This window comes from Entelurus aequoreus, linkage group LG02 (assembly GCF_033978785.1).
Source record: "Entelurus aequoreus isolate RoL-2023_Sb linkage group LG02, RoL_Eaeq_v1.1, whole genome shotgun sequence".
Lineage (NCBI taxonomy): Eukaryota > Metazoa > Chordata > Actinopteri > Syngnathiformes > Syngnathidae > Entelurus > Entelurus aequoreus.
The window spans coordinates 79167181-79177180 of record NC_084732.1 but is presented as its reverse complement, the minus strand read 5'-3'; the positions used below and the strand labels follow the sequence as shown (position 1 = coordinate 79177180).

At 41.3% G+C, this 10000-nt stretch overlaps 1 protein-coding gene across 1 annotated transcript in view; it reads left to right on the top strand.

Moving 5' to 3' along the window:
• traf6 (TNF receptor-associated factor 6) overlaps window positions 1-9444 on the top strand; it is a 12586-nt gene extending 3142 nt beyond the window's left edge. The window contains exons 2-8 of the mRNA XM_062033136.1: window positions 1-42; window positions 126-276; window positions 2191-2349; window positions 2464-2535; window positions 2757-2834; window positions 4798-5112; window positions 5515-9444. The exon at window positions 1-42 is cut by the window's left edge and continues 281 nt beyond it. Of these exons, the coding sequence (XP_061889120.1) occupies window positions 1-42; window positions 126-276; window positions 2191-2349; window positions 2464-2535; window positions 2757-2834; window positions 4798-5112; window positions 5515-6105 (1408 nt within the window). The 3' untranslated portion in view covers window positions 6106-9444. The remainder of the gene's footprint in view (window positions 43-125; window positions 277-2190; window positions 2350-2463; window positions 2536-2756; window positions 2835-4797; window positions 5113-5514) is intronic.
• The last annotated feature ends 556 nt before the right edge of the window (window positions 9445-10000 follow it).

Genomic DNA, 10000 nt, shown 5'->3' with positions numbered 1-10000 from the left:
TGGCCACCGTTTCTGCAAGAGCTGCATTGAGAAGTCCATTCGGTAGGCTATTGTTTGTTTATAAGGAATGAAAGCAGCATCCATGACCGCAGTTTTACCTTGATGGTTTTTCTCTTGCCATGCAGGGATACAGGACAGAAGTGCCCGGTGGACAATGAGATGTTGTTAGAAGACCAGCTCTTCCCTGATAACTTTGCCAAAAGGGAGATTCTTTCCCTCACTGTCCGTTGTCCAAACGCTGGATGTTCTGACAAAATGGAGCTCCGACGTTTAGAGGTCAGAAATAAGCCAGTCTTTTATTAATTTTTATGTCTCTTTTTAAGCTTCAGCCAGTTCACACTCTTTGACCGTGTAATGGAGGTAAAAGTCCGTACACATTTTTCCAAGCTGAACAAAAGTTATGTCACATTTTCAAATACAGCCGTGCCTCGCTACATTGCGCTTTAAATATTGTAGCTTCACTGCATCGCAGATGTTAAAATGAAAAAAAAACACTTTTTTTAAGCATATTATACATGTTTTTAGCTTGAAGTGTTAAAATAAGTCTTATGCTAATACGCAATGTTAACAACAAAGCTAATGACCGTAGCTGCAACTGTCCAGTTAGCCAAGTTTTGAAAAAACAACTTGTTAATGGACTTCATATTCAATTCCTGTGCCTCATCAACAACACAATTCTACATTGGTGAGCCTTTGACATGAGAGATATCAAAAGACAACAGTAGCGTTGGACTTAGCGCAGTACTTTAGGCTAATAAGTAGAAGTGGGGGAAATAATAGATTTTTAGATGCATCGCACTTGGACGATTATAGAATCGATTATTAGACATAGTTCCAGCCAGCCCATTTACTATCGGGCCCTTTTTTATGGTCCAGTTTTGCACACTTTTTCATTCATTTAATATATGTGGGAATTAATTGAACTGTTTCTTATTCCAAATGAATTGTTTTTTTTTAAGTTGCAAATGATAAACGCAAACAAAGATGACGGTGAGAAGACGCTGTCGAAGGTGAGCCATGTAAATAAGACCGCCCACAAAACGGCACATCCGGAAGCGACTGTCAGAAAGTGGCTCGAAGATGATCTGTAAAACATAATCTACGCAACATTTTGACCAAAGAACCATTATTACATGTTATGTAGACCATAAGGAAGTGTTTTCCATTTAGAAAAAGAAAAAAAAAAAGACTCCTTTAATGCGTCCTATAATCCGGTGCGCCTTATATATGGAAAAAAAATAGACCATTCATTGGCAGTGAGCCTTATAATCCGGTGCGCCCTATGGTACGGAAAATACGTTAATCGAATCATGAGGTGCCCAAAGATTCCCACCTCTACTAATAAGAGTGCTATTAACTACCAGCAGCTGGCCGGCCAAAGTGGTGATAAACACGTTTGATGCACTTAATTTTCGACATCACTAACAAAAGCTTTGGCTTGAGCGATGCTAACGATGACATGCTATGTGAACAACATGGCTAATGATCGTAGCTGCGACTGTCAGGTTGACCAGGTTTTTGCAGAACAACTTAGAGGAGTTACCCAGGATGGAACAAAGTATTTACATGTAGTAGCTGTGTTGTAGTGGCCGGGCGATTCGCCGTGCTACCGGTGAGTACTGTAATCTAAAGTACACCACACTCAAAGGTACTATATAGGGTGAAGCAAGTGTAAGGGTAACTATATGGGTGTAGTTTAATGTTTAAAGGGGTCTGATACAGTGAAACCTCAATCTACGAATTTGAATGGTTCTTGAACAGGGTTTGTAAATCGAAAAGTTTATATTGTGAAGCAAATTTCTCTATGAGAAGCAATTTAAATATGAATAATGGGTTCCAGTCTCGACAAAAGTTAATATCTTGGTGAAGGATTTTACACTTTGAACACAAACGAAAGTGCGATAGCTTACTGTTTATCAGACAAACATAACAAGTGGGTGATGGATCGTGGGTGTGCCTTGAAAGATGGAGTAGATCTTCTCATCCGCTGTGAAAAAAGTATTTTTACAGAAAAGTCCGGTCTCATCACAATTAGAACTTGCTGTGGTACGAAGCCTGCTTCAATGATTCTTCCATTCTTTTGATCCATTTCAGTTTTACTTATTGACAGATGAACAAAAGAACATCGTAAAGACTAGACTAATGGTATTTTATCCTCAAACATGGTTTCCATTCTCTCTCCTCCTCCAGAATCATTTGGCACAGTGTCCATTTGCGACCGTACCCTGCCCACAGTGCCAACAGTCTGTGAAAAAAACTTGCTTAGAAGAACACAAAACCATCGAGTGCCGAAGGAGACCCATGAGCTGTCCAGACTGCGTTGCAAGCTTTGTATACGAGGAGAAAGAGGTACCACAGACCCTGTTTGTCGCACTAGTATTCACCTTGTTTTATTTCCCACGTCACGTGGCACCAGTGAGGGCCCATTGCCGCTCATTCAATTTGCTTTGGTTGCTCTTTCAGCTTCACGAGCAGCAGTGTCCCTTTGCTAACGTTAAGTGCCAGTACTGTGAGCTGGATCTCATTCGAGACCAGGTAAGTCAATTTGAAAAGTTTGACTCCCAGCTGTCATGCAGTTAAGTTGACGTTCAGTAGATTCAGTTCATTGTTAACACTATGGGGATCCATCACATTTAAAAGGGTTTTTGAATGATTTTCTGGGATTTAAAGTCCTTGAAATGAATATGTTGATATTGAGTCACAATGCAGTGATGCTTAAAACTGTGAGTTGAATAATGAAAGATTTTATTTTACAGTTGGACTCTCATTGTGATACAGATTGCCCTAAAGCCCCGATTGCCTGCACCTTTAGCCCCTTTGGATGTGAGGAAAGGGTAGGTGATTTGATTTTAATGTCCGAAATACAACTTCCCAACTTTTAAAGGGGAACTGCACTTTTTTTGGAATTTCTCCTATCGTTCACAATCATAAAAGACAAGGAGACAAACTATTTTTTTTGCATTCTAACAGTTAAAAATCGTCTCGTTCTTGGTAGTTAGCCATGCAGCTAATGGGAGCAATACATTCTACCTCTAAATCACTTTAAAATTGCATTTAAAAACCGTCAACAATACTTAATTTATGTGCGTAACCTGTATAATAACTAAGTTGTAGCAACATTGTTATTGTATTATTATTATTTATTTTTTAAGCGTAGTAACACATCGGCATGCTTCTGTACTAGCCGTAAAAGCTAACTACGGCAAGAGATAAGCCAGCTTTTACGACGACACGCGTTTGAATTTGTAATGCACAACACTGCGATAAGACACCAATCTGTACTGACTGAAAAACATGAATAATCATATTACAGTATATGTAAAGTATTAGCCCACATTTCATGTTTTGTTTGTACACAGCTAGCCAGACAGCGTATTCTGTCTGTCATGATAACATATACATAACGTGCTGCATGTATCGTGATCAATATAAAGTGTGACTCACTCGATGGACAGTTGTGCGTTTGGTCCAGCTGGCCAGGGACGTTTTTGTCAGGTTTAGTTGGGTAAGCACTCCATTTATGTCGTAATAGCATGGCTCCAACGTCTCACTCTTCCTTTGTGCTGGCTTCTAGAAGCAGCAGTTCATCCTCCGTATATTCAGGTTAAAAAAGATAAGGTTGTGAATCTTCTTTTGTTAAAAAATTGTCATCTTTGTTGTTTGTTACCGAATCTGCCATGGTTAGTAGACACACGCCTTTGTTTCCGGAAGTAGGACACATTTTTTGCCAGAAGTCGGAAGTGCGCTGCTATGGAAATGGAAATGGAAACGGAGCCTGCTCAGTGGTCTAGTGGTTGGAGCAGGAGTCCCCAAACTTTTTGACTCGGGGGGCCGCATTGGGTTAAAAAAATGTGTTGTGTTTATATGTTTGTATACATGTATACATTGTCTTTATAATCCGTTTTGTCATTTAACATCAATTAACATTGATGTTCATCAATATTTAACATTGTCACGTTATCGATGGGAAAATTCATTTTTAGACAGTAGGATTTGCCTGAGCGGCTAGGATACACCAAGAGTAACAAGCGGTAGAAAATGGATTAGAAAGGAAAGATTAAAAAAAAAAAAAAAAAAAGTTTTTTTTCTTGGGACTTCCTGTGGGTCGGATTTTGTATGCTGGGGGGCCGGATGCGGCCCGCGGGCCGTAGTTTGGGTACCCCTGGGTTAGAGTGTCCACCCTGAGATTGGTAGGTCGTGAGTTCAAACCCCGGCCGAGTCATACCAAAGACCATAAAAATGGGACCCATTACCTCCCTGCTTGACACTCAGCATCAAGGGTTGGAATTGGGGGTTAAATCACCAAAAATGATTCCCGGGTGCGGCCACCGCTGCTGCTCACTGCTCCCCTCACCTCCCAGGTGGGGATCAAGGGTGATGGGTCAAATGCAGAGAATAATTTCGCCACACCTAGTGTGTGTGTGACAATCATGGGTACTTTTAACTTTACTTTAACTTTTAACTTTAAATGGAAATCAATGCGCCGAGGAATTAAATCCGACAATGATTAAAAATGGCCAAAATACGGTAAATATTGTACATATTACATATTGTTATGAACATGTCTGTTACTACATTATATATAGACTTGCAGTCTGTATATAAAACGTTAGAGGGTTTAGAAAGTTGTCTTAGAGGGCTTTGAAGGCTGCAACGGTGACTCCCATTAGCCGCATCTTCCAAGCGTTTTTTTTCATCATCTTTAAAATAAATAAAAAAAGACGTATGTTCCTGTCTCTCATAATTGTGAACCAAAAAGTGAAGTTCCCCTTTAACAATGTGTGTAATCCTTCATAGATGCAGCGCCACAACCTGGCTCAGCACATGCAAGATTTCACCCAGAGGCACATGCGCTACATGGCGGAGTTCTTGCGCAGCTATAGCCTCAACGGCACGGCGCCAAAATCACTTTGGAGTCACGGATCTCCGGTTTCTTGTGGGGATCGAGGGGCCGCCGCGGTGTCCCCATCATCCTGTCGGGGAGCTGCGAGCTGCAGCAGCAGTGCACCATGTCAGCATAGCGAAGAGATGCTGAGGATCCGGGAAATGGACGGACGTTTAGTGAAACAGGATCACCAGCTCCGTGAGCTCATCATCTTGAATGATACTCGGGTACAGTGCTTCATTTTGCATGTCCACACTAGGGATGAGCCCATACTGATTTTTGTGAAAAAGTACATGATCACCATTGCCGATTAGTGCCTTTTAATGCTGATCTCTGGCTGACACTGTGTTTATTTTAGTCCCCCTGCATACAAGTGGCTAGCAGCTAATTGTGTGTCTCCATACACAATCCAAGTTAATAATAATCACCTCCATTACAATTAAACTGCATTTCTTTGTATCTTATGTACCCTTATCACTGGAGGATGAGACTAAACGTGTCATACACCGAGAGAGCAAGGCAGGAGCAGCTAAGCTAACCGCTAAACTAACTTTAAGCAATACAAAGAAATAAGGAAAGTTTCCACAAACAGTTGAAAACTTTGTTCTTATTTCCCTTTTGTCGCACAGGTGGGGCAGCTTGCAGAGCTCCAGCGAAAGGTGTCTACGCTGGAGGAGACCGTGAAGGAGCTGGGGGCCCAGCAATGTAACGGAATCTTCATCTGGCGCCTCAACGCCTTTTCCACCCACCTGCGCAACCAAGACGCGGGCCTGCCTGTGATCGAGCACAGCCCGGGCTTCTACACGGGCCGGCCGGGCTACAAACTGTGCCTGCGCCTCCACATACAAACCCCCAATGCCCCGCGATGTTCCAACTACATCTCCCTCTTTGTCCACACCATGCAAGGAGCCTTCGACGAACAACTCACCTGGCCCTTCCAGGGCACCATCCGCCTCGCCATCCTGGACCAGGGCCCCGACGCGCAGCACCACATGGAGGTGATGGAGTCCAAGCCGGACCTTCAAGCCTTCCAGAGGCCTACCATTCCGCGCAACCCCAAAGGGTTCGGCTACGTGACTTTCTTGCACCTGCAGCAGCTGAATCAGCGAGCCTTCATCAAGGACGACACCCTTCTCATCCGCTGCGAGGTCACCACACGTTTTGACACGTACCACCGCGAGGGACTTCAGGTGCAGCCCAGAGGACCTGAAGGGACCTGAAGCATCCCGGGAATGAACGTGAATGTCAGTCATGCCATTGGAAAAAGGTATTCAAAGAGAAAACAAGACATTTAAGAATTTAAAGCAGTGGTTCTCAAACTTTTTTCACCAAGTACCACTTCAAAAAAATCCATTTACCACCATACTGACCAACAGTAAAACACAGTAGTAGGGCTGCCACAACTAATCGATTACATCGATTAAAATCGATTATAAAAATAGTTGGCGATTAATTTAGTTATCGATTCGTTGGATCTATGCTATGCGCATGCGCAGAGACTACTTTTTTAAATTTTTTTATTTTTTATAAACCTTTATTTATAAACTGCAACATTTACAAACAGCTGAGAAACAATAATCAAAATAAGTATGGTGCCAGTATGCTGGGTTTTTTTCAATAAAATATTGTAAAAGATAGAAATGTACTTTGTCTCTTTTACCCGATTATTAATCGATTAATCGAAGTAATAATCGACAGATTAATCGATTATCAAATTAGTTGTTTAGTTGCAGCCCTACACAGTAGCACAATAGGCCTAAGTATTCAATAAAAACAAGGCAAATGTTTTATTTAACGAGTATATCTAATATTTTGGACACTGCAATATTACACACAGTTTGAACGGTAACACTGTGTTTGAATATTTAATTAAGTGATTTGAGATAGGCTCCAGCGCCCCCCGCAACCCCGAAGGGAATACGCAGTAGAAAATGGATGGATGGATTTTTTATTTTTTTGGGCAAACCACGACCACAGTTTGAGAATCACTGATATGGAAGTTCATTAGTGCCTTTATTGCGAAAGCTTTTTCTGGACACTGAATTGTTTAAATTATGCTGACAAAAATAAGAAAAAATTCAGTTTGTCAAAATACAGTGTTTTAAAATTCAGTGTATAAAAATTCAGTGCAGAAATATTGGTTGCTTGAAAAGTCCGGTAATTCAGGACTGAAGAAATCGATCGAGCCAATGAGGTGTCAAGTTTGAAGTCACGTGACGTCGTGAAGCAACAAATATTTCTGCACTGCATTATTTTACACTGAAGTTTAAAACACTGTATTTTAACACATTTTTAATACAATGAAATGTTAAGCATAATTTGATGTAAAAAAAATCAATACAAAAAAATCAGTTAGATGTGTCCAAATAAGCTTTTGTAATAAACACACAAATTAACCTCCATTAATAAAGAATCATTAGTTTGAATGCAAAATGCAACGTCATATTTACCTTTTATTGAAGACTGTTGTTGGCAAAGATGGCGACAAGCGGAGAGGGAGGAAGAAGAGCCAAGAAGAACGCCACCTTTGTACTTTTCCACGAAACCGTGTTTCTCGCCTTCTTTGTTAAAGTGCTAGTCCTCGCAACTTTCTTTGGTCAATCAATCAATCAATCAATGTTTTTTTACATAGCCCTAAATCACAAGTGTCTCAAAGGGCTGCAGAAGCCACAACGACATCCTCGGTACAGAGCCCACATACAGGCAAGGAAAAACTCACCCCAGTGGGACGTCGATGTGAATGACTATGAGAAACCTTGGAGAGGACCGCATATGTGGGTAACCCCCACCCCCTCTAGGGGAGACCGAAAGCAATGGATTGAGCAATTGGTCCTTCGATTTCACGGGATGACGCGCATATTGTTTGGCCGTACGCTAACTCTGACGGTACACGACAACCGGGGCAAATAATTTAAAGAACATTCAAGAAAACAAATCATGCGATAATCGGGGTGCACGTAAACTGAGGCAACACTGTACTTACTGTATATTATCAGCTCCTAAATGCGGTCTGATTTCAATTCTGAAATGTTCTGCATATTCGCACATCTTTCAATAAGCTTTGCACGTCCAATTTGTCCTTGACTATTTTTTATGACCTTTAAAAGACAGTTTCAAACGTCATTAAAGCCCTTTAGACATGAAATAACAGGCTTATAGTCACCTTTACACTTTTCTTACCCAATATAATAATACTATTAAGACACACACTGTACAGTAATATAGACACACAGTTCACCTACTCAGTGGCCTAGTGGTTAGAGTGTCCGCCCTGAGATCAGTAGGTTGTGACTGTGAGTTCAAACCCCGGCCGAGTCATACCATCCATCCATCCATCTTCTTCCGCTTATCCGAGGTCGGGTCGCGGGGGCAGCAGCTTAAGCAGGGAAGCCCAGACTTCCCTCTCCCCAGCCACTTCGTCCAGCTCCTCCCGGGGGATCCCGAGGCGTTCCCAGGCCAGCCGGGAGACATAGTCTAGTCATAATCCGAGTCATACCAAAGACTATAAAATGGGACCCATTACCTCCCTGCTTAGCACTCAGCATGAATGGTTGGAATTGGGAGTTAAATCACCAAAAATGATTCCCAGGCGCGGCACTGCTGCTGCCCACTGCTCCCCTCACCTCCCAGGGGGTGAACAAGGGGATGGGTCAAATGCAGAGGACACATTTCACCACACCTAGTGTGTGTGTGTGATAATCATTGGTACTTTAACTTCTTGAACACAACTACCTTACATATTTTTTTTATGCTAGTAAATGCTTAACTTGGGCCAAAACTTTGTACAAAACCAGTGAAGTTGGCATGTGTAATTCGTAAATAAAAACAGAATAAAATGATTTGCAAATCCCTTTCAACTTATATTCAATTGAAAAGACTGCAAAGACAAGATATTTAATGTTTGAACTAAGAAACTTTTTTTTTGTTTTTTTTTGTTGCAAATAATCATTAACTTAGAATTTAATGGCAGCAAAAAAGTTGGCACAGGGGCTTTTTTTACCACTGTGTTACATGGCCTTTCCTTTTGACAACACTTACTTAACGTTTGGGAACTGAGGAAACCAACTTTTGAGGCTTTTCAGGTGAAATGTGGACTCGTCAGACCACAGAACACTTTTAGACTTTGCATCAGTCCATCTTAGATGAGCTCGAGCTCAGCAAAACCGGCGGCGTTTCTGGGTGTTGTTGATAAATGGCTTTCGCTTTGTAATGTAGAGTTTTAACTTGCACTTACAGATGTAGCGACCAACTGTAGTTACTGACAGTGGTTTTCTGAAGTGTTCCTGAGCCCATGTGGTGATATCCTTTACACACTGGTGTCGCTTTTTGATGCAGTACCGCCTGAGGGATCCAATGTCACGGGCATTCAATGTGACGCGCAGTGATTTCTCCAGATTCTCTGAACCTTTTAATGATATTACGGACCATAGATGGTGAAATCCCTAAATTCCTTGCAATAGCTCGTTGAGAAATGTTGTTCTTAAACTGTTGGACAATTTGCTCATGCCTTTGTTCACAAAGTGGTGACCCTCGCCCCATCCTTGTTTGTGAATGACTGAGGCTTTTACACCCAATCATGGCACCCACCTGTTCCCAACTAGCCTGTTCACCTGTGGGATGTTCCAAATAAGTGTTTGATGAGCATTCCTCAGCTTTCTCAGTCCTTTTTGCCACTTGTGCCAGCTTTTTTTAAACATGTTGCAGGAATCAATTTCCAAATGAGCTAATATTTGCAAAAAATAACAAAGTTTTCCAGTTTGAATGTTAAATATCTTGTCTTTGCAGTCTATTCAATTGAATATAAGTTGAAAAGGATTTGCAAATCATTGTATTCTGTTTTTATTTACCATTTACACAATGTGCCAACTTCACTGGTTTTGGGGTTTGTTACATATGCATGTTTTGACTATAGGCCGGAGTCAAACAGTGACATGATTTTATTAAGAAAAATATTGATAAAGCTGCAAAATTTGAAGTGGCTAGGGAGGACGGTGGTCATGGTCCTGCACTTTCTGCCTAAAAACTAGGAATGGTGTATTAATTCAACACGTTTTCCGCAATGTATTGTTTGGTATAGTAAAACATTTTTAAAAAAGTTACAGGTTTTTCTGGTTA